The sequence below is a fragment of the Lissotriton vulgaris genome, chromosome 3_1, assembly GCF_964263255.1.
Source record: "Lissotriton vulgaris chromosome 3_1, aLisVul1.2, whole genome shotgun sequence".
In the NCBI taxonomy this organism is placed as follows: Eukaryota; Metazoa; Chordata; class Amphibia; order Caudata; family Salamandridae; genus Lissotriton; species Lissotriton vulgaris.
The window spans coordinates 146,066,777-146,089,039 of record NC_141689.1 but is presented as its reverse complement, the minus strand read 5'-3'; the positions used below and the strand labels follow the sequence as shown (position 1 = coordinate 146,089,039).

The 22,263-nt window shown below is 48.1% G+C and overlaps 1 protein-coding gene across 1 annotated transcript in view; it reads left to right on the top strand.

The window, feature by feature from the left end:
* The window catches only part of TESK1 (testis associated actin remodelling kinase 1), a 467,562-nt gene that overhangs the window by 367,276 nt on the left and 78,023 nt on the right, over nt 1-22,263 (top strand). The window contains exons 6-7 of the mRNA XM_086960220.1: nt 15,061-15,151; nt 16,618-16,701. Coding sequence (XP_086816346.1) covers nt 15,061-15,151; nt 16,618-16,701 — 175 coding nt within the window. The remainder of the gene's footprint in view (nt 1-15,060; nt 15,152-16,617; nt 16,702-22,263) is intronic.

Sequence of the window (22,263 nt, the reverse complement as noted above, 5' to 3'; positions counted from 1 at the left end):
AACCTCCCATCTCCTCAAACCCATGGCCCCCTGCTCCAGCAGAGGAGGCGGAGTGTGTATTGTTACAAGATGGGGACAGGGAGCCACTCTGGGTGGTAGCATGTAGGCTGTCAAAAGTTCAGGTTCTGTGTAACACTATTCAAGCTCCTTCCTCGAGGTCCTTGGACTCGGCCACCATGAGCGCAGGACTGATGCTATGCGCCTCATGGTTGTAACTGGACAATCCCTGGTTCCCCCTTTATTTGTCGTTGTTCCTTCCTCTCCGTATGGACTCTCTCTTTGTGCCACCGCAGTACTTGGCTCCTAACCCTGCTTGGTGTCTCCCCTGCTCCCTCCCTGCGCCGCCTCCTTCCCTGCATTCAGTGTTCGCTTCTACCCCCCTCTGTGGTGAAAGGCCATCGCGTTTTACAGCTCCCATTAAAACGTCTCCTCCGGGAAGTCTGTTTATTAAGAAGAGGGGCTTTATTGCCTGGAAGGAAGCGAGGAGAAATGCCAATACTGCTTTATGTATGTCACCCTGATCGTAACGATGGACAGGCAGGCTGGCGGGTCACCCCTTCATTACTGAAAGGCCACAGTGGCCAAATGATGGTGACCAGTGTGCTCTTTATTGCCTCTTCGCGATCTGAGCTGGTGATTGTTGCCATCAATCGTTCAGTGAGTTTGTTTCTTCAGTGTCTTGGCAGGGACCGGTGCCCTCTGTACTTCCTCTTTGAGGTCTGAGCTGGTGATTGTTGCCATCAATCGTTCAGTGAGTTTGTTCCTTCTGTGTCTTGGCAGGGACCGTTGCCCTCTGTACTTCCTCTTAGTGGTCTGAGCTGGTAATTGTTGCCATCAATCGTTCAGTGAGTTTGTTCCTTCTGTGTCTTGGCAGGGACCGTTGCCCTCTGTACTTCCTCTTTGTGGTCTGAGCTGGTGATTGTTGCCATCAATCGTTCAGTGAGTTTGTTTCTTCAGTGTCTTGGCAGGGACCGGTGCCCTCTGTACTTCCTCTTTGTGGTCTGAGCTGGTGATTGTTGCCATCAATCGTTCAGTGAGTTTGTTCCTTCTGTGTCTTGGCAGGGACCGTTGCCCTCTGTACTTCCTCTTTGTGGTCTGAGCTGGTGATTGTTGCCATCAATCGTTCAGTGAGTTTGTTCCTTCTGTGTCTTGGCAGGGACCGTTGCCCTCTGTACTTCCTCTTTGTGGTCTGAGCTGGTGATTATTGTTGCCATCAGTCGTTCAGTGAGTTGGAGTATTTGTTCCTTCAGTGTCTTGGCAGGGACCGGTGCCCTCTGTACTTCCTCTTTGTGGTCTGAGCTGGTGAATGTTGCCATGAGTCGTTCAGTGAGTTGGAGTATTTGTTCCTTCAGTGTCTTGGCAGGGACCGGTGCCCTCTGTACTTCCTCTTTGTGGTCTGAGCTGGTGATTGTTGGCATCAGTCGTTCAGGGCTGGTGATTGTTGTGAGACGTTAGCCTGGCATATGATGTCCACTAGTTCTAGTGGGCACCTTGCACCAGTCTAATCGACCCTTATTGATGGTGGTTGTAAAGTCAACCTTATAGAAAGCTATCCTAGTGGTAGCATGGACCAGCAGTCATCAGGCTAAGACTTCAGAGAGTGTATTAAGCAAGTTGTTTTACCAATTATAATACCTTGAGTATCAAAGGAAAGGACACCACACAAGGTATATATCAAATATATATGTATTTATTCTAAACACAACCCCTCTGCACTCTAAATGAGGTCAGAGGTAAAACTACAATACAAGTTACTCAGTTACTATACGATAAGTTGCACAGTATACGTTATGCCCCAGGGGCCTCACAAACCATATACTAAAATAGTGGTATAAGAACCACGAGAGAATTAGAAAGCAGGCCTGGTGCCTGTGGAATCGCTGAGCTACTCTAAACAACCAAAGAAAGGTTAGGAAGTAGGAGGCCCACAGGAGACGCGTGCAGTGTCTAAACACAGATGCAGATTACCATTGACTTTCTATGGGAAACTTAGAAGTTACAAATATACAATTTAAGGACACTTCCGGATGGACTACGATGGAACCCTTTTAAACTAGGACACTTCGGGAGTCAAGACCCACAGGAGCACCGGAGTACTCGTGTTACCTCACCCAAGGAAGCCGGGTGCATAGGTGTCTTTTCGTGTCTGGTTTCGTCGTCGTTTTCAATGGAGAGCTGCAAAGAAGTGCTGCAGGCGACCAGAGAAAATGTGTCCGGGTGGATCCAAGGGTGGATCGAATATCTGTATAACCTGAAAGCAGAAGGGACAGAGTCTGGGTCACTTGACAGTGACCAGGGCGACGATAGAAAGATAGCCACCACATGTCAGGTGATTTCAGGTGAAGATGTGAAGTTCATCTCTTCAGCCACGAGGACTAGGAGGGGTCGACGACGACCAGGAGCTGGATTAGAGCTGTCCCACCAAGGATCTAGTTGACTGCGGTGTCGGTATCCGGACTGGACCCAACAAGTCTTGGCAAACGCCACCCACGCAGGATGTCGACATTGGCTTTGGTGCAGACCAGCAAGCTCTGAGGAACTTCTCCTTTGCAGGGAAGATGGAGCAAGCCTGGAGCAACCAGGAAAGCAAGTTGGATTCAAAAGAAAGTCTTTGGGGGGCTCACTAGCCAACAGACTAGGAACCGCAAAGACACGTCGAGCTGAAATGCTAAAGCGGGACCCACGGGTCACTCATGGAGTGTGGCGTGGGGGCCTCTGAGCTTCGGTGCAAATGGTGTTCCGGTCTGGGGCTTCAAGCACAACAATGCACGACTTTGAGTTACCTCGTGAAAATGAGTACAGCTTGCAAAATGCAGGATGTCCAGGAGTTCCGGACCCATTTCTCTCGTGTCCGCCACAAGTCTCAGCTTTGCTGTGAGCGAATGTCGGGGTCAGAGATGTCTGGAAGTCCTTGTCCTGTGTCGCAGATTCTTCGGGATCCGGTGGGAGCCTCGAAAATGCATACCGGCAAAGTTGCTGTTGGTGCCTGTTTGAACAGGGTGGTCACTCCTTGACCACAAGGGAGATGTCTTCCGTCTTTCAGTCGAAATGGAATGTTGAAGGTCCAGGATTTATATTTCAAAGTTTCGTCCAGGGTAATCTAAAGTCCTAGTGACTGGGCTCCTATACTTATACTAAGTTTAGGGGCTGGACTACCCTAAAGGTCCCTCCTATGGGTAGACCTGGAAAGGGGGTGGTTACACCCCTTTCCCTTTGTCCAGTTAAACGCCAGAGCTGGGGAAGAGTGCCCCAGCAACCGGTTTGAACCAGGAAATGCATGGAGCACCTTGTGTGCCCCAGGCAGTGTCTGGAAAGCATTCACTGAATGCAGCCCTCCCTGCCCCAATACATTAAAGCCTGTCTGGGAAGGTGCTGGCACCTCCCTGGACAGGAAACCTATTTTCTAGGCCTCCCCTGCCGGAGTTTCGTCCAGCAACAGGTCTGTGGCAGCATCCATTTTGTGATGCTGAGGCTCTGTTTAACTTTAACCGGGTAAACCAGTAACTACATGTTTTCTCCCTCTAGAAGGGTGGAATGCTACCCCCGCCACCAGGACTGGCCGGGGGGGTAGTATTCCAATGTGTTTGACACCTTACATGACATGTTTTGATAAAGTCAAACCAAAGTTAGCATTAACCGCAAGGATTATAATGCACTTAAGAGAATATGGTATGGCTATATCATAGAACAGCTATAAGGAGATGGTTCTGAAAGCTGCAGAGGGACTCAGCTCATGCCAGGGCACCCTCTCACATAAAACCAAGCACTCTGCCTCCAGGATTGTTAAGGCCTGCCATAGGAGTGACTTATAGGTGTATATGTGTCTATATGTATATATAGATATAGGTATACTATATCAAAGTAAGTGGTGATTACACCACCTTACCCAGGCTGTATGAACAGACCTGTGGTGTCAGTTTGGAAGGCAAACCAGGGATGGCACAATACATGCTGCAGCCTCTGGTAGGCCTAGGGTGTACCTATGCCCTGGTACCTATGGTACACCATACAGGGGCTCACAAGGGTGACCCAGTAACCAATCTGGTATGTACCTAAAGTAGATGGTATCATTTTAGAGAGAGAACAGCTGGGCTGGGCTGGGCGGTGGGCCTGATTAGCAGGCCCACAGCCACACTAAAGTCGAAAAACCAGAGAATCACAGCAAAAAGTGGGAGTAACCATAGGAAGCAGACCCTACTCTCCTACAATTGTTGCCATCAATCGTTCAGTGAGTTGGATTCTTTGTTCCTTCAGTTTCTCAGCAGGGACCGGTGCCCTCTGTACTTCCTCTTCGTGGTCTTAGCTGGTGATTGTTGGCATCAGTTATTCAGGGCTGGTGATGGTTGGCATCAATCGTTCAGTAAGTTGGATTCTTTGCTCCTTCAGTGTCTTGATATGCAAATATTGGTTCTGTCGGATTGTACTCAATCTCTTTGATTAAACAATTACTTGGCTCACTATTTTCTCATATGTACTTTTTCATGAAAAACATAGAGATACTTTAAAGAAAAATGCACACACCAAACATTTTTTTCTTGTACGCAAAGTTGTAATTATTCAATCGCTTTGCAAAAGATTTGTTTTTTAGATATTTAAAAAAAATTTTTTTTTTAAATTTTGGTTGTCCATATACATTGAAAATATAATGACAATAAATAAGTGCTGCAGTGAATAAACGTGATCTGTGACTAATGGTGACTGTTATAGTGATACAGTTTCGTGAAGAATCCAATTAGATACACTGGTCCAGCAATAACTTCAATGTACTCAAACAGTATTGTAAATCATATTTTTCTATTGAGATGTAGTGAGGACCAATTGGTGGATTAGTGTCGATGTTTCGACCCAGCGGTATGGTGCCGGTTTATTAGCAACCGTTTCGGGTCTTCATCAGGACAAAGGGGGGGACAACCTTAAAGAAGGAGACTGAGGTGTCTTATTCATAACCTCTGTGGGATGATTGTTCTCTCTTTTATCGAAGCGTGGTATCTTCGTAAAAGAATTTATCACCGTCCGGTGACGAATTCGGGTTTGAAGTGCCGCAGCCGCGATCACTTGAGGAGCATGACAGCAGACGTCTGTATCTCTCTCCCGTTCACGAGTCATTGGACGGTGATAAATTCTTTTACGAAGATACCACGCTTCGATAAAAGAGAGAACAATCATCCCACAGAGGTTATGAATAAGACACCTCAGTCTCCTTCTTTAAGGTTGTCCCCCCCCCGCGCGCCAAGGACGGACGAAGGGGAGGAACCGGAGAGGGACAACAGTCCATTGGAATACAGAAGAAGAAGAAACTCCTCGAGTGTCAACAAGGAGTATGACAGGCGCCACGAGGACCCAGAAATAAGTCTGGTTGTGAATCTGTCTGACATTGAACTAACGGCTCCACAGAAAAGAGTCTTGGAAAAAGGTTTGGGATATGTACCCACAGCCAGCATGGACAAATTCCATCTCTGCCAAGAGGTACAGGAATTCATGCGACGTCTAAAGCTGCAGGTTTTTTTCAAAGACAAAGAGGATGAAGTTGACCATGGAGATACAAACCTAAGACCCAAATCAAAGTTCACTCCCATGGATAACACCCTCCCAGTCGAATTACTAACTTTTGAGAAGGCAGTGATGAGAGATTTGGAAAACATCAACCCACTGGAAAAACGTGTTTTTCACAACACTACCAATGAAGAAAGGCAAGCACTAAGAGATCTTAGCAACAACAAAAGATTGATAATCAAGCCTGCCGACAAGGGTGGCGCCACTGTCATACAGACTATAGAGAACTATGACAATGAGTGTATGCGGTTGTTACAGGACAAAAGAAATTATGAAGTTCTCCATACCGACCCCACACCAACTATACAAATAAAGATTGGTACAATGGTGGAGGAAGCGCTAGCCCATGATTGGATCACTAAGAAGGAGGGGGATTTCCTTTGTCAAAAAGACCCAAAAATTCCCTATCTATATACTCTTCCTAAGATCCACAAAAGCCTCCAAAACCCCCCTGGTAGACCTATAGTTTCGGGGATTGGGTCCATTTTAGAGCCGGTCTCGAGATTTGCGGATGCATTTCTCAGACCTATGGTCCAAAAGACATCTACGTATCTGAAAGATACCAAAGAAGTTCTAAACCTATTGGAAGACGTGAGTTTTGATCCAAATACCCAGCTATTAATTAGCTGTGACGTGGAGAGCCTTTACACTAGCCTGCCACATCAAGCCACCTTAGAGATCATAGAGGATGTCCTTTTTGAAGAATTCTGGGAATACCAAACACCACGCAATGTGGTAATGAATTGTTGTTCACTTGCGTTGAAAGAAAATTTCTTTGAATACAATGGCACCCTATATCTACAAAAGCATGGGACCAGCATGGGAAGTACATTTGCCCCTAGTATAGCTGGATTGTACGTATACCATCTAGAGGTGACCAAGATATTGAACCCTAACAACCCTTTCAGACCCAACATCAAGTTATGGAAACGTTACATCGATGATATCCTTATCTTCTGGGATGGAGATGAAAGAGGCTCTGAACAATTTCTGACATGGCTCAATCTACAAGATGAATTCTTAAGGTTTACCAGCATAACCTCTAGAAGTAACTTGGTTTTTCTTGATTTGAACATATTCCCAAAAAATGGGAGATTGATGACCACAACCCATTTTAAGAGCACCTCAAAGAACTGTCTCCTAATGTACAATAGTTTCCACCCAAAACATTTACGGGACAACCTCCCATACGGTCAGTTCCTGCGTTTACGCAGGAACTGCACAGAGATTGAGAATTTCAAAGCCCAATCAGACGATCTCAAAAAGAAATTGAAAGCAAGAATGTACCCTGACCGCATCATCAATCAGGCTTACACACGGGCAAGGAACAACTGCCGTGAAAGCCTTTTGGAAGAAAAAACTCAAAAGGAGGAAGAGAAATGACCAATTTGCGTGACTACGTATAATACCAGCTCCAACGTAGTGACCAAGATTATCAACAAAAATTGGAAAATCCTGAACAGTGGCGGTCTGCAAATACCAAAGCCTATGTTTGCGCATAAAAGGGCACAGAGTTTGAGAGATGTTCTGGTTCATACAAGACCAAAAACCTACAACAATAACATACAAAGAGATCCAACCTTTGTCCAGGGACACTACCCATGTGGAGGGTGCAGGGCCTGTAGTCTTACTAAGAAAAGCAAAAAAATAACTTTCAATAACGGCACCGTCTGGGAACAGAGATGTTTCAGTAACTGCAATAGCGCAAACGTAATATACCTGATCACCTGCCCCTGCCACCTTGAATACGTGGGAATGACAAGCAGGGCAGTGAAGATCAGGATAGGTGAACACAAGAGCACTATAAAATGCAGGAAATCAAGTACAAAACTAACGAATCATTTCCTAGAAAAAAACCATAAACCAGAGGAAATCAATTGGACTGTAATAGAACTAGTCAGTAATGAAAGATTCTTATTGGAGAAGGAACAGAGATGGGTGTTCCGCATTCAATCGCACAAAAATGGATTAAATGACGACATACCGTGGAGCCAGCTGTAAGGACTCCTTTTTTGCCTGTCAAGTCTAATCATCATCACCCATAGAATAATCTGTTTTTTTAAACCTCCCTCCATCCGCATTCAATTGCACAAAAATGGATTAAATGACGACATACCGTGGAGCCAGCTGTGAGGACTCCTTTTTGCCTGTCAAGTCTAATCGTCATCACCCATGGAGTGATCTGTGTGTTTTGCATCCGGTGATGTGGGCCGCTATTGTGGGTCCCGTTCTGGGAGGGCCATTCACCGTGGAGAGGTGGCGTCGAGTATGCGAGGAAAAGTGTTTGTACCACGATGACTCCATGGTCGTTTGGATACTCCTTTGTGGAATGTCCATGATCGTTAGAGTCTCATGACCAAAGAACTATTAATATCAAACTTTGTGGGATCTTGTGAATGAGAGGAATAGACATAGCGGAAAGACTTCCGTTTTTTGCACACTGAACGCGCCAAGATGGGGCGGCCATGTTTGTTAGTCAGCGTTTCAGTCGTTCTATAGTAGGCGGTACCCACGGAGATGACAATGCGGAAACGCAGGGCTCTAAATACAACTGACATTCAAGCCCGGTTAAATCCTCGGAGGAGCTCGGGGGTAGGAACAATGATTTCCCTTGCTGCCGGACACGTGAGTTACAGACTCTGACCTCGAGTCTTTAAATAATGGGTCACGGGGGAACGAAAGCAATCCTAAGATCTCGTATATATCTAAGCAAATAACACGAGGTGCGGTTTTTCCTTACAGTAAACCGCGCAGAACACCCCTCGCCTGCAAACTCATGGGGCTTTGACAAAATACTGAGATAAGTATGTACTGAATGTATTGACAGTATTTCGAGTTGATTGAAACGCTTATCGTTTTCTTCTCCCCTTCGTGTAAAATTTTGCAATAGAAGTTACCCTTCTCTTTTTCAATTGCTGGTTCGCGAGTGGTGCATGGAGTCATGAATGTTGGTGTGTATGAGGAGATGGTAGTGGAACCCAGAGTTTGAGGTCACTACAATGTGTGGAGCGAGATAAATTGGCAATATGACAGCCAACCTCGATAGACGCTACGCACTTTCCTGTTGAATTTCATACAGGAGCTTTGTCGCTTTCAGATATACAAAGCGGTTTTTCCACTAGCGTGTGGTACATGATTATCTGTCTGCATTTTCACTCAGATCGTGATGCTTACTTATGCATTTATGTTGGTTTTTCTCTTTCTTCCTTTCCCTTACAGAGACCATATTAGGTCCATTTTTTATACTAATTGTATTGCTTCACCTGGGCCAACTCATGCCCCGAAGCCCAAACAGCCAGCCGATTTTTGCTGATTGTTTGTAGGAGAGTAGGCATTACTTTATAGAACTGAGTACTATAGGTAGGGATCGTCATTTGGTCCTGATGAGTAAGCAGTAGGGGACTGCTTACGAAACATGTCGACTAGGTGGTAAGCTAATGCTCTACCACACAACCCCTTCTTAATGTTCCCAGCTAGAGAAGCTAATAAATCTGTTTTTTTCTACTAAGCCAGGGAATTTTTAACTTTTTCTACTTTTTTCACTTTTTTACACTCACTAGTGTTAGGTCCCTACACTCTCACTGATACCTATGCACCCACACATAGCCTCTGTCACAATCTAAGTGCTCCCGCGTATTTCGTCTGGTCGTAGCACGCCTCGTCCCGTTATAGGGGCGGGAAGACCCCTATGATGAAGCATGACACTAACGGTTTTTAGTGTGTGAGGGGTATTTTAACAAGCACATTGTGCTCTCATCTTTCCACCTCTAAGAGAGAGCCTAGTACCACTTATAAGTATATTAAAAATAAAAAAACTATCACCTTTTCACTTTTTTTGATAGAATCCTTTTGGTTATATGAATCCTGTTTTGGAGGGTGATTCTATCAGTACCTCTACGTTCCTCTTTTTGGTTTGGAATCACTATAACAGTCACCATTACTCACAGATCACGTTTATTCACTGCAGCACTTATTTATTGTCATTATATTTTCAATGTATATGGACAACCGAAATTTTTTTTAAATATCTAAAAAGAACAAATCTTTTGCAAAGTGATTGAATAATTACAACTTGCGTACAAGAAAAAAACGTTTGGTGTGTGCATTTTTCTTTAAAGTATCTCTGTTTTTCATGAAAAAGTACATATGAGAAAATAGTGAGCCAAGTAATTGTTTAATCAAAGAGATTGAGTACAATCCGACAGAACCAATATTTGCATATCACGTAATACCCAGGTTCTGAGGGTCACTGGGTCACCCCATTATAATTAATGCCTTCAGTGTCTTGGCAGTGAGTGTCTGCAAGTTCCTCATTTAGGAGACTTGAAACCTTCCCCATGTCCTCTAAAGATGGCCGCTTGTTCCTCACTGGTCACAGCAGGCTGCCAGATACCACGATTGCCAGTACCGCAGAGGTATTCCTTGATACCGTTTCTCACCCTCACACCATGTAAGAGGGTGGCCGGGTGCCTGCTGGCCATGTCCTTGCATGTCGAGCAATGTTTGGTCCTCATTTAGGTGTCGGATTGAGGCATGAGGGCTAGGATCTTGGAGCTGGAGCTGGACTGGTGTTGGACTACTACTTCAGTCTGGGTGCAGCGCACACTGAGGTCCCCATGGTTTGGGAATGAGCACTCACAAGCTGCACTCCGTACTTCTCTGCTAGGCAGAAGTCTCCTCTGCATTGCCGAGCCTCACCTCTAGCTTAGTGGGCTTAGTTTGCAGTTTGATTTGCTGTAGTTTTTCTCTTCCAGGTCCCTTGATTGTTCTGGCTGTGTCATTTATGGACCAATTGTCAGTGGTTTGTGTCCAAGCCCTGCACTCCTGACTGCTGATGATTTCCCCTTTACAATTGTACTTGTGTATTCTGCTTTTTCAGCTTCCCTCTTTTGAAACTTCTTGGCCGCTCACTCTTGTCATGCTCGTTTCGGATTCTGAGCTTCCGTTCTTCTTGAAAAGGCCTAATCCTACTGTTTTCTTTCCACTTCTTTGTACCCAGTTTCAACCCACATTTCTTATGTCATCACGGGCCCTGCTCTTTTTCCTCTGGACCACTTCCTAATTATGTGAATCATCATCCCTTGGCTTTAGAAGTCTTCTCTTGGTACTGCTTCTTTGTAACATGCCCCTTTCCCCCATGCTCACAGTTCATCAGTAGCTTTCGATTCTTCTCTGTGCCTTCTGCCTCATTCTTCCGTCCCACTGTGGCCATCGCTGTTTCCACTTCCTGGGAGCTGATCCTCTGGCTTGGCTAAAGCTGCTCATTCTTCTCACTTCATTCTCCTGGGACTTTTAGTGGTGTTTGGTTCTGTTAATCTTCATATTCTGACTGGCATGTCTTCCTTTTGTCGATAAAGTTCTGTTCTTTCGAGGTACCTATCCTCCCTCTCTTGGGTTCATCTCTCGTCCCTAATCCTTTTCTCCTTTAGTATGTCTTCCATGGCTCGATCCTCTTCCATTTGCCGCCTGAAATTGGTCTTTTAGGATTGTTGTACCACTGCTGCGTCCAAAGATAGGTCTTAAATCTTTTTTCATTCTTCCTTTCTTCTGTCCTTAATAATACTATTTCTAATTGCCTTTTCACAATCACTTCCTGAATGATGTCCTGCTTTTCGTTCTCCGCTCAGCCCTAGCAATTACGTTATTTATTTTCCCGATTCTCGCCCTCATGCTTTCATTCACTTGCACCATTTATTCCCTGCTTTCCTTTTTGATGTCCATTTGACACCGTTGAGTAATCTGTGACCCTACCTTGTAACCTGTAAGGTGACTCTAGCTGAGAGATGTCCCTACCTAAGACTACAGGTTTCAAACCATGCAGCAACTATATGAAACAAATGTCGGTCACACACCCACATAACGTGTGACTCTGATGCTTGGGCTCGGTGGAATACTCAAAGTTGTGCGACAAGTGTGGTGGAAGGAAGCAGTCTCTGCCCATCTTCGAAGGTGGGATGCCAGTTTTCCCTTGCTTCAATGACTGGTTGTTGAGGATTACTCTCCACAGTCAGTCGTAGACCACCAGATGGCAGTGAACCTCCTAAAATTGTTGGGATTCAGGATCAATGAGCTGAAGTCACACTTAACTACTTTGCAGAGGCATCCTTTCAACGGAACGGTCCTGGACATGGTACAATCTAAGGCCTCTCTGTTGCAACGAGTCCTGGCCTTTCCAGCTAAGATCCTGATATTTCCGTCTCATCCTGTATCTCAGTGAGAGCTGCTCTGAAGGTTCTTGGCCGTTTAACCTCCTGTATCCTCCTTACCCACTACATCAGGTGGCATATCCATGCTCTGCAATAGAGCCTGAAGTTCTAGTGGACTCAGCACTGGGGAAATCTGTTGTATACCGTTCGGATTTCGAAGGAAACTGCTCACAATTTACGGTGGTGGCTACTCGACCACAGTTGTACTTGTGAAAAGCCCCTCTCCCTGTTCCAGCCAGAGTTTACAGTAGTGACACTTGGGTTGAGGAGGTCACCTGGGGGGGTAGAGATCAGAGGACTGGTCTCCAATAGAAGCCCAACTCCATATCAAACTGCTGGAGGTACCAGCCATTTGCTTGGTCATGAAGGCCTTCTTACCATCCATCAGTGGAAGGCTGGTGCAAATTCTCATAGACCGCACCACCGCCATGTGGAATTGGAACAGACCGGGAAGAATGGGGCTGCGGCGCTGTGCCAAGATGTCTGTGCCTCTGGAATTTGTTGGGGCGTCAGGGCACCTTCCGGATTGTGAACCACCTGCAGGGTTCTTGAAGGCCAGAGCTGACTTGCTCAGCCGATGGTGTCTGGTAGTTCATGATTAGCTACTATATCCAGAGGTGGTGCTGGGCATCTTCTGGAAGTAGGCAGAATCCTGGCTAGAACACACAGTGCCAAAAGTGGTGTTCATTTAGTTTCCACAAGAGCACTTACTAAGAGATGCGTTCCAACAGGAATGCGACTCGAGACTCCTGTATGCATTCCTGCCTCTGCCCTCCTGCTGCAAGTTCTGAAAAAGATCAGGAATCATGCAGTACAAGTCGTTGTAAGGACCCCAGATTTGGCCAGAAGAGCTTGGCCTCCGGAGCTTCTGGGCATGAGCACGTCTTCTGATCTGACTGCCACATCAGGAGTACTTTCTGGCTCCGCAACAGGGCAGGTTTGTCTATCTTAATCTATGCAATCTACACCTCTGTGCATGGAGATTGAGCGGCAGTAGTTGACTGTGTGTGTTCTGCTGCTGGAAGTGCTAAATGTCTTTCCCCCTGCCATACACCCTTCCACAAATTCCATTTGAGCCGGGCAATAGGACAGATTTGTGGCTTGGTGTGGTAACCTCAAAAGTGACCTTTGATAAGATTGATACAATCCAAACTGTAGGATGTTGTTTTGTTTGTTTTGCCTTTGGCCCACCAAGGCCTTACTGTGGTCACTCCTAAAGATTATTTGTCTGCCCCTTTGGTCTTTTAAGTTTGTCGAACCACCTGTCCTTGCTTAAATCACCTGTTATTATGAGGTTTGACACACTTTTCTCCCAAAACATTGTGGGATGCCCACATTGGGACCTTAATTTGGTCTTACCATTTCTTAAGTGCACACTCTTCAAGCCTATCCATCGCCGCTTGCTGTTTGTTTTGATTTTGAAGCCTGTTTTCCTCATTGCAATTACTTTGCATGTTTGAGCTTCAGGTGCTCTCGGTGGACCTGCCCACCATCTTTTATCCAGACAAACATTGAGAGCTCGGACGACCTTGTTCACTAAAGTTATGACTCCTATCCATGGCGGGAAATCTATCACCTTGTGTACGTTCTTTGCCCCTCCCCTACAACCGTAGCCCCTCCAAAAACCATAAAAAAAAGAGGAGAGGTTTCATCGGCTATATCTTAAGAAGTCTTTAAGCTTTTATATTTATCTTGCCAAGTAACATAGTCTAGGTGATCATCAGTTTGTGGTGTTCTACATGGCGAAGAAAGGGACGGCTGAGCAGAAGAGGACCCTGTTGAGGTGGATAATCCTCCGCATTAAGATTTGCTGTGCTTTGGCTATTAAGCAGCCACCAGAAGGCCTCAGAGCCCATTTCACCACAATTCTGACCTCTACTTTGACACATGGAGTGTCTGCCATTGAAACCGGCCAGGCTGCGACATGGGCATCTATGCATTCGTTTACAAAGCACTACTGCCTTGACAGCCAGGTCTGGTGGAAGAACATTTCACCCCCTCGATTCTGCACGACTTGGTGGTTGTGAGTCCATCGTACATACCCTCCCTCTCTGGTATCTAGTGTAAGGTCAAGAATCGGCAGTTAGAAGTGTCCATCAGAAAAAAAAGTTACTTGTCTTTGGTAATGCTCTTTCTGGAGGTTACTCTGTCTTATCGCAGAATATTGACTGCCCTCCCACCTCTCCGTTCTGTGGAGTGGATTATTTTTAACATCTAAAGAATTCCAAAGCTAGGAATCTGCACACTGACACTAACAATTGCTCATGCTCCACGTCTGAGGGCATGGAAAGAGAGAAGCAAGAACCTGACTTCAGCGTGTAGTGGAGGTGCTGTTATGCGGTTAGTGGTGTGCACAAGCATTGCTGCAGAATCGTTTTCTGGATCCAGTCAGGGGCATGACTATTAATAGTGCTGCAGGTTCAGTGGCACCTTGAGGTACTAGGGGTCTCACTGCACCTAAATTATGTCTGTGTTTTATTGTCCAACAAGTGGATTGGCACCCATTTATCTTGCTGGCAGCAGCCCCACTGCACTCTTGCTCCACTACTGGACTCTTACCGCGAGGAATCTGCAGTTAGAGAGACTATTCACCAGAAAGAGCATTGCCCAAGGTAGGTAACTTGATCATTACTCCCAGAAAGCTTCAGAGGAAAGCTAAGCTATCATCTGTGGCCTGGTTGCTTATATGTTGTAGATCTGATTTTAATAGGACTTAATCCAGGTTTAACATTGGAAACCGTTTCTGCTGCTTTGCTTCCGCGTGCTTGTGCTTCAAAAGCCCTTGGTTACTTGTTAGGGGACAGTTGTTTCCCCTTCACCCTGACACCACATAACCTCAGTGTGTATAATGATACTAAACCTCTTGGCACCTACAGTTGATGTTAAACCTAGGCACACCTACAGTGTGGCAAGCACAGTAACGTTTGTGTTCGTTTTAATTAAAGCGTTTGTTCCAGAGGTCTGTGTATGATGCCGGAGCTCCTCTAGAGATCTGAACCAAGAGATATCTTGAGTGAAATATGTGGGGAACGAGGCAGATGAATGTCCTCACACAGGTCTCACTGGGAGCCAGGGTCATGGCGCTCAGTGGATCTTCCGCAGAGTAATGAAAGATAGAGTTGGCACAGCCGACACTCAAAGGTGCAGTTTGCAGGACTAAATATTGTGTACTTTCCTGTTGATGTTTGGTGGGAGCCAAGTTAGAGTGCCTTGAAGGCTGTGCTGGCGGGTGTGTGTGTGTGTGTGCGTGCCTTGTGTTCAGCAGGTCTTTAGCTGTAACTGTGGTTCTCTCTCTTTCCAGTGAAGGCGGTGAGAAGGAGCCCTTGTCGGTGGTCGGTTCTCCATACTGGATGGCCCCTGAAGTTCTCCGAGGGGAGTTGTATGATGAAAAGGTAAGTACTCCATGCAGGGTGGTTGGGAAGTGAAGGAGCCATAGGTTTGAAGTTCTCTGTCTGTCTGCGGGTATGAGGAGGACGTGTCTAGTCTGTTCATGTAGGGTACACTCAGACCGTCAGGCTCTTCTCGCTGGTGGACATTTCCTGATTTGCGCTTTTTTTTTTTCTTTTGCTTAAATTATATCCGATTTTTTTTTATACCTTGTATTGTGTATCAAAGATTGTACAATCTCTGGAAATCCGTTTTTTGTATAGGCTTGAGCTTGTCATTTGACAAAGTAGGATGATCCTTAACTTGGAAGGCACTGACCTCTGGTGAGATTGTGAGTCAGTGTGCACAGGTGAGGCTCGAGTCATGGAGATGATGAGGATAGGTACCAGGGCCTGAGTGATGCAGTTCTGGCCTGTGTGGGTTTGGGGAGACGAAGGGGAGTTCTGATGAATGTGGAGTGATGTGAGCGGGGTATGGCTAGGGCTCAGTGCTCTGCTGTCTTTCTCTTTGAGTTTGCACCATCTCATCTTTACACGCAGCATGGCCCCTGTTGGTAGTCTGGGCAAGGAGTGTAGTGGGTGTGAAGTGAAGCAGGTACACTGGTCTGGTGCAGGCGAGCGAGTAATGCAGGAGATGCTTCAGGACAAGTTCTTCATTCCGCGATCATGTACTGATATTACAGTGGGTTACAATTGAGAAGTGGATTATTGGTAGGGGCAAATGTAGGTCTGCCACTGGCAATAAGGCCACTAACACAGTATGGGGCTCAGAGTAGGTCTTGGAAAATTATTCCCATGCTCAACCCTTGGTAACGTGGCTGCAAGCAGACTGGTGTAACTTCAAAGACAGGTATGTAAAGAATTTAAAAACACCAATTCAGTAAATAATTAAGACAACACAAAATATAAATCCAACACCAATTTATAACCATAGGAATTATTTTTATCTTTTAAATGACACCAAAACGAAAAAAATCCACTATAGGGAACCAGAGATGTGAATTTTTAAAGATTAGTCACTTTCTAGTGTTTAGAAACCAATAGTGCCCCTTTTAGTCATTTACAGGAACTGTAAATGGCAGAGACAGAGTGGTCTCTGCTGTGGTTACATCAAAGATCCGCCTGCATCTAAATTCAGCAGGCAGACCATTGTATTGACGATAAGCATACTCCATCACTCTTGCAAGGGGAATAATTCCCGACAATATGTACATCCGGCCGAAGTCTGGAAGCGATCTCCTTCAGCCACATAATCTTCCATCAGAAAGCCTCAAACAATAAGTCTGTCACCAACAGTCAGTTTATTGTATGAAGTGACAGGCGTGCTTGCGCTCTCGTCAACCTGGACGCATATCCCAGTTCCTTGCATGTATTGCTTTGTTTTAGTGCGGCATTGATGATTGAGTCGAAGTTATTGCATTTTATGGTCCTCATTGTGCATGTCGTACTGACCCTTGGTTTGTCGTCCCTAGGCAGATGTCTTCGCATACGGAATCATCCTGTGTGAGATGATCGCCCGGATACCTGCGGACCCGGACTACCTTCCCCGCACAGAGGTACCACCCTTCATTACTCTTACGCAGAGCACTTCTCTGGCATGTTTGTAGAGCACTTTTAGTTTTCATTTGCAACAAAATTAATGATGCTTTCATGAGTTTATGGTTGCTAGGCAGTTTCGTGGGAGACTGAAAGTAGATTTCTTGGGTCCTCAATTAACAGCATTATGTATGTATGTATGGGTTTGGGCTGAAACTGTTGCCATACGCATGAGTCTGCCACCAGAAATGTTTTTTTATTTCTAACCCTGTATATCTTTCCACACTTTATCCTGGTTCTTTAGAAGACCACACCTACAGTTATCGGCCGTCTGTCGTATTGCAGCCCTCTTGACATACCTAGAGTACATTTAAGGCCTGGGTAGGGGAGCACATGGTTTTTGCATGACAGAGTTCAGAAGTTTGAGGGCGGATGGAGGGTGCGGTGGGTAGGAGAAGGACTGGCTCACAAAGAGGGCTGGATCATGGGCCTTGCTGCCCTGCAATGTCACTGGAGTTCACTGCTAGAAGGACGATCCTGGCAGTGGTCTGTGGGGGTCAGGGAGGTGGAGGGGGGGCAGCAACGAGAGCTGCACTGCAGTAGCCGCTGGCTGTAGGAGCCGCAGTCTTTACTCGGAGCCGCAGCCAAATGTTTCAACGGGTCTGCAGGAGAGCGGCAGTAGCCATGCTCCAATTCCAACCACAGCTTGCTGCCCGTCACATGAGACCCCTCCTCTTCCGCAGGAACAGGTAATGCGTCTGTAGCATGCACAGTACTGTCCTGCATGACGCCTACTCCACGTCCCGCGACACACCTACAGAGGGCTGCCGACACACCTACACAGGGCTGCCGACACACCTACACAGGGCTGCCGACACACCTACACAGGGCTGCCGACACACCTACACAGGGCTGCCGACACACCTACACAGGGCTGCCGACACACCTACACAGGGCAGCCGACACACCTACACAGGGCAGCCGACACACGTATACATGGCAGCCGACACACTAACATGTTGCGACACACAGTTTGGAAAGTTGTGCATAAACAATGAAGGTGACCTGGTGTAATGCAACTAACATTCATATAAAGCACTCCAACACCTTTGTGCTCCAGTTCACACTATATAAAAATTTCAGAAAAATGCACAAAGAGGTAAAAACAAAGCCTTTACCTAATAAAAATAGATATCCATTTGCTGGCTGATTTGTACAAAGCGAAAACAGAAACCCTGGATGAATTACAGCTTACCCGCTTAAATTGTGTGATCTTCGGCAAATATTTTATTTCACCAAACCTTTTTTCTTCAATAATGTGTATGAAAGCACATTCAAATATGTGGGTTCAGAATACCAGTTGTACAAAATCCTAGTGTGCTTGATTTAATAGACTGTAATGCTGCTCTGTAATAACCTGGGCTGTGTACAGTATTTATGACAACTGTTTTGCAGCCTTTGTTTATTAATGATTCAAATTTAAAATAATCACTTTTAATAAAATATAATTAGGGCCACAAGAATTATGTGGAATTTACCAAAACAGGCTTGTTTCCAGCTCAAACGGTTTAAAGTTACTAAGAGTGCAGCATCGCGTGTTGCAGCGCAGTGGAAGGCCCTTTGCAAAGGTTGACTGGCCGCCTTTATGCTGCTTATCACTGTATTTGGGTGTAAACTGGTACTAATGTGATGCATCCAATGTCCAGATACTGTTCATACGTGTAAAAATGTCAAAATAATGAAGTAATACTATCACAAAATATGGCGCACTTCACCGCATAATTAGACTTTCCTGGCTGCATAATTTACTCAGCCCTGCTCCCAGTTTGGCCCTCCCCTGCCGCATAACTCCAGTGGTCCTGGCTGTGAGGCGATTTATTATGGTAAAAGTTTCACCTGTTAAGGAAATAACATTTCTTAAATTTTGAAGCGGTTTATCGTATTGTATGTGATGTTTGCTGTGTGATTTACACGGCCGACAATCTCCGGGCTCGGCTCGTCCAGGGCTCTTGGCTTGGCTCGGCACTGCTCTCCCTGTAAGTCTGTTGGCTCTCCACGCTTTGGATCCAGCTGCATGCTGGACGCAGACTTGGATCTCTGGCTCCGCGCACACGTTCCACGGACAGTGTGTGAGCTGCGGAGAGGGCCCCGCGCCCCAGCAGTGCTGCCCAGGAGCCCTCGGTACCTCGCAGCCCGGACTCTGAGGGGTGTCCACCTGCCCCCGGATCGGTGCAGTCCCACCCCTCCCCGCGCGTGTACGTCTTGGCTAGATGTACACAAGTCCTGAAAAAAGAAGTGGGGGACGCTGACGTCACGACCAGAAGTGACGTCACAAAATGTGGCTTGCACCAGCTGACTCATTGCCTCCCCTCGCTCACCCCTTAGACCCGATTGCATCAGAGAAGCGAGTGCGTGACATACAGCCGAGACACTGAATGTGCACTGTATTTTACAGATCAAAGGAGGTGTCACTACGGCCGTGAACAAGCACACACCTTAAGACTCTGGCAGTAGTTTGTTATCAAGCTCCCGGCGAAAGAAGTGGGGGGACGCCATCCACCCTCGTGGTACCCCGACTCGAGCCCTACATCTGGCACAGTCCCAGCGCCCCACCCCACATCCCTGTGTGTCCGGCCGGGCCGGCTCCCTCTGGGTCTCCTGTATATTGTTTAACTCGCAGCCTTTGGTCAGTTTTGCTCAGTCTCCTCTTTTCTCTGCCCGGGTCCGTGTGCCTCCATCGCCCCAGAGGTGCCCTCCCTGCACTCAGGGCACTGATTGCATCCCTGGAGGGAGAGTCAAGAGGGCCCTGTGGCCTGTGTTGGCACCGAGCCCGGCTGCACCAGTGGGTGTCTGCTCTGTGCTCTCCTCCCTCTCCCAGAGGTGCCCTCCGTGCACACAGAGCAGTGGCCCTCCCTTCCTCAGAGGGCATTGATGGCATCCCTGGAGGGTGAGTCAAGAGGGCCCTGTGGGTCTGTGTTGGCACCGAGCCCGGCTGCACCAGTGGATGTCTGCTCTGTGCGCTCTCCCCGTCTTCCAGAGGTGCCCTCCGTGCACACAGAGCAGTGGCGCTCCCTTCCTCAGAGGGCATTGATGGCATCCCTGGAGGGTGAGTCAAGAGGGCCCTGTGGCCTGTGTTGGCATCGAGCCCGGCTGCACCAGTGGGTGTCTGCTCTGTGCTCTCCTCCCTCTCCCAGAGGTGCCCTCCGTGCACACAGAGCAGTGATGCTCCCTTCCTCAGAGGGCATTGATGGCATCCCTGGAGGGTGAGTCAAGAGGGCCCTGTGGGTCTGTGTTGGCACCGAGCCCGGCTGCACCAGTGGGTGTCTGCTCTGTGCGCTCTCCCCGTCTTCCAGAGGTGCCCTCCGTGCACACAGAGCAGTGATGCACCCTTCCTCAGAGGGCATTGATTGCATCCCTGGAGGGTGAGTCAAGAGGGCCCTGTGGCCTGTGTTGGCACCGAGCCCGGCTGCACCAGTGGGTGACTGCTCTGTGCTCTCCTCCCTCTCCCAGAGGTGCCCTCCGTGCACACAGAGCAGTGATGCTCCCTTCCTCAGAGGGCATTGATTGCATCCCTAGAGGATGAGTCAAGAGGGCCCTGTGGCCTGTGTTGGCACCGAGCCCGGCTGCACCAGTGGGTGTCTATGCTCTGTGCGCTCTCTCCCTCTCCCAGAGGTGCCCTCCGTGCACACAGAGCAGTGATGCTCCCTTCCTCAGAGGGCATTGATTGCATCCCTGGAGGGTGAGTCAAGAGGGCCCTGTGGCCTGTGTTGGCACCGAGCCCGGCTGCACCAGTGGATGTCTGCTCTGTGCGCTCTCTCCGTCTCCCAGAGGTGCCCTCCGTGCACACAGAGCAGTGGCGCTCCCTTCCTCAGAGGGCATTGATGGCATCCCTGGAGGGTGAGTCAAGAGGGCCCTGTGGGTCTGTGTTGGCACCGAGCCCGGCTGCACCAGTGGGTGTCTGCTCTGTGCGCTCTCCCCGTCTTCCAGAGGTGCCCTCCGTGCACACAGAGCAGTGGCGCTCCCTTCCTCAGAGGGCATTGATGGCATCCCTGGAGGGTGAGTCAAGAGGGCCCTGTGGGTCTGTGTTGGCACCGAGCCCGGCTGCACCAGTGGGTGTCTGCTCTGTGCGCTCTCCCCGTCTTCCAGAGGTGCCCTCCGTGCACACAGAGCAGTGATGCTCCCTTCCTCAGAGGGCATTGATTGCATCCCTGGAGGGTGAGTCAAGAGGGCCCTGTGGCCTGTGTTGGCACCGAGCCCGGCTGTACCAGTGGTTGTCTATGCTCTGTGCGCTCTCTCCGTCTCCCAGAGGTGCCCTCCGTGCACACAGAGCAGTGATGCTCCCTTCCTCAGAGGGCATTGATTGCATCCCTGGAGGGTGAGTCAAGAGGGCCCTGTGGGTCTGTGTTGGCACCGAGCCCGGCTGCACCAGTGGGTGTCTGCTCTGTGCGCTCTCTCCGTCTCCCAGAGGTGCCCTCCGTGCACACAGAGCAGTGGCGCTCCCTTCCTCAGAGGGCATTGATTGCATCCCTGGAGGGTGAGTCAAGAGGGCCCTGTGGGTCTGTGTTGGCACCGAGCCCGGCTGCACCAGTGGATGTCTGCTCTGTGCGCTCTCCCCGTCTTCCAGAGGTGCCCTCCGTGCACACAGAGCAGTGATGCACCCTTCCTCAGAGGGCATTGATGGCATCCCTGGAGGGTGAGTCAAGAGGGCCCTGTGGCCTGTGTTGGCACCGAGCCCGGCTGCACCAGTGGGTGTCTGCTCTGTGCTCTCCTCCCTCTCCCAGAGGTGCACTCCGTGCACACAGAGCAGTGATGCTCCCTTCCTCAGAGGGCATTGATTGCATCCCTGGAGGGTGAGTCAAGAGGGCCCTGTGGCCTGTGTTGGCACCGAGCCCGGCTGCACCAGTGGGTGTCTGCTCTGTGCTCTCCTCCCTCTCCCAGAGGTGCCCTCCGTGCACACAGAGCAGTGATGCTCCCTTCCTCAGAGGGCATTGATTGCATCCCTGGAGGGTGAGTCAAGAGGGCCCTGTGGCCTGTGTTGGCACCGAGCCCGGCTGCACCAGTGGGTGTCTGCTCTGTGCGCTCTCTTCGTCTCCCAGAGGTGCCCTCCGTTCACAGAGCAGTGATGCGCCCTTCTTGCAGAAAAGTTGTCTCTGACGCGTGGGGAGTATTCCGGCAGGGAGGAGTCTGCAGCTGGATAGACTCTGCCAGAAAGAGCGTTACCGAAAGTAAGTAAATGGTTCATTACAAAAGGTTCCCGGCTGTAAAAGCACTCTTATTCCGTCCCGTCTCCATCAGTTCCACGAGAAGGGAGCGTGGAGCACACAGCCTGGTTCTTTCGTAGGTGCGAGATTTGTATTAAAACATCATGAACTAAACTGAGTCACACTTTGCCGGCCTCGGGGCATTTGACAGTTGCGCATTCATTGTCCAACAGTGCTGTAAGCAGGAGTCATTTACTCATGAAGTGCAGCAGCCTCGGGTATTGTAAATGTTAGGCGGCGCTCCCTTTTATTGAAGACACTGTTGCTATAGTGCCTTCAAAAACCCGAGAGATGCGCTTGTTGAGTCTTACCTCGAGTGGA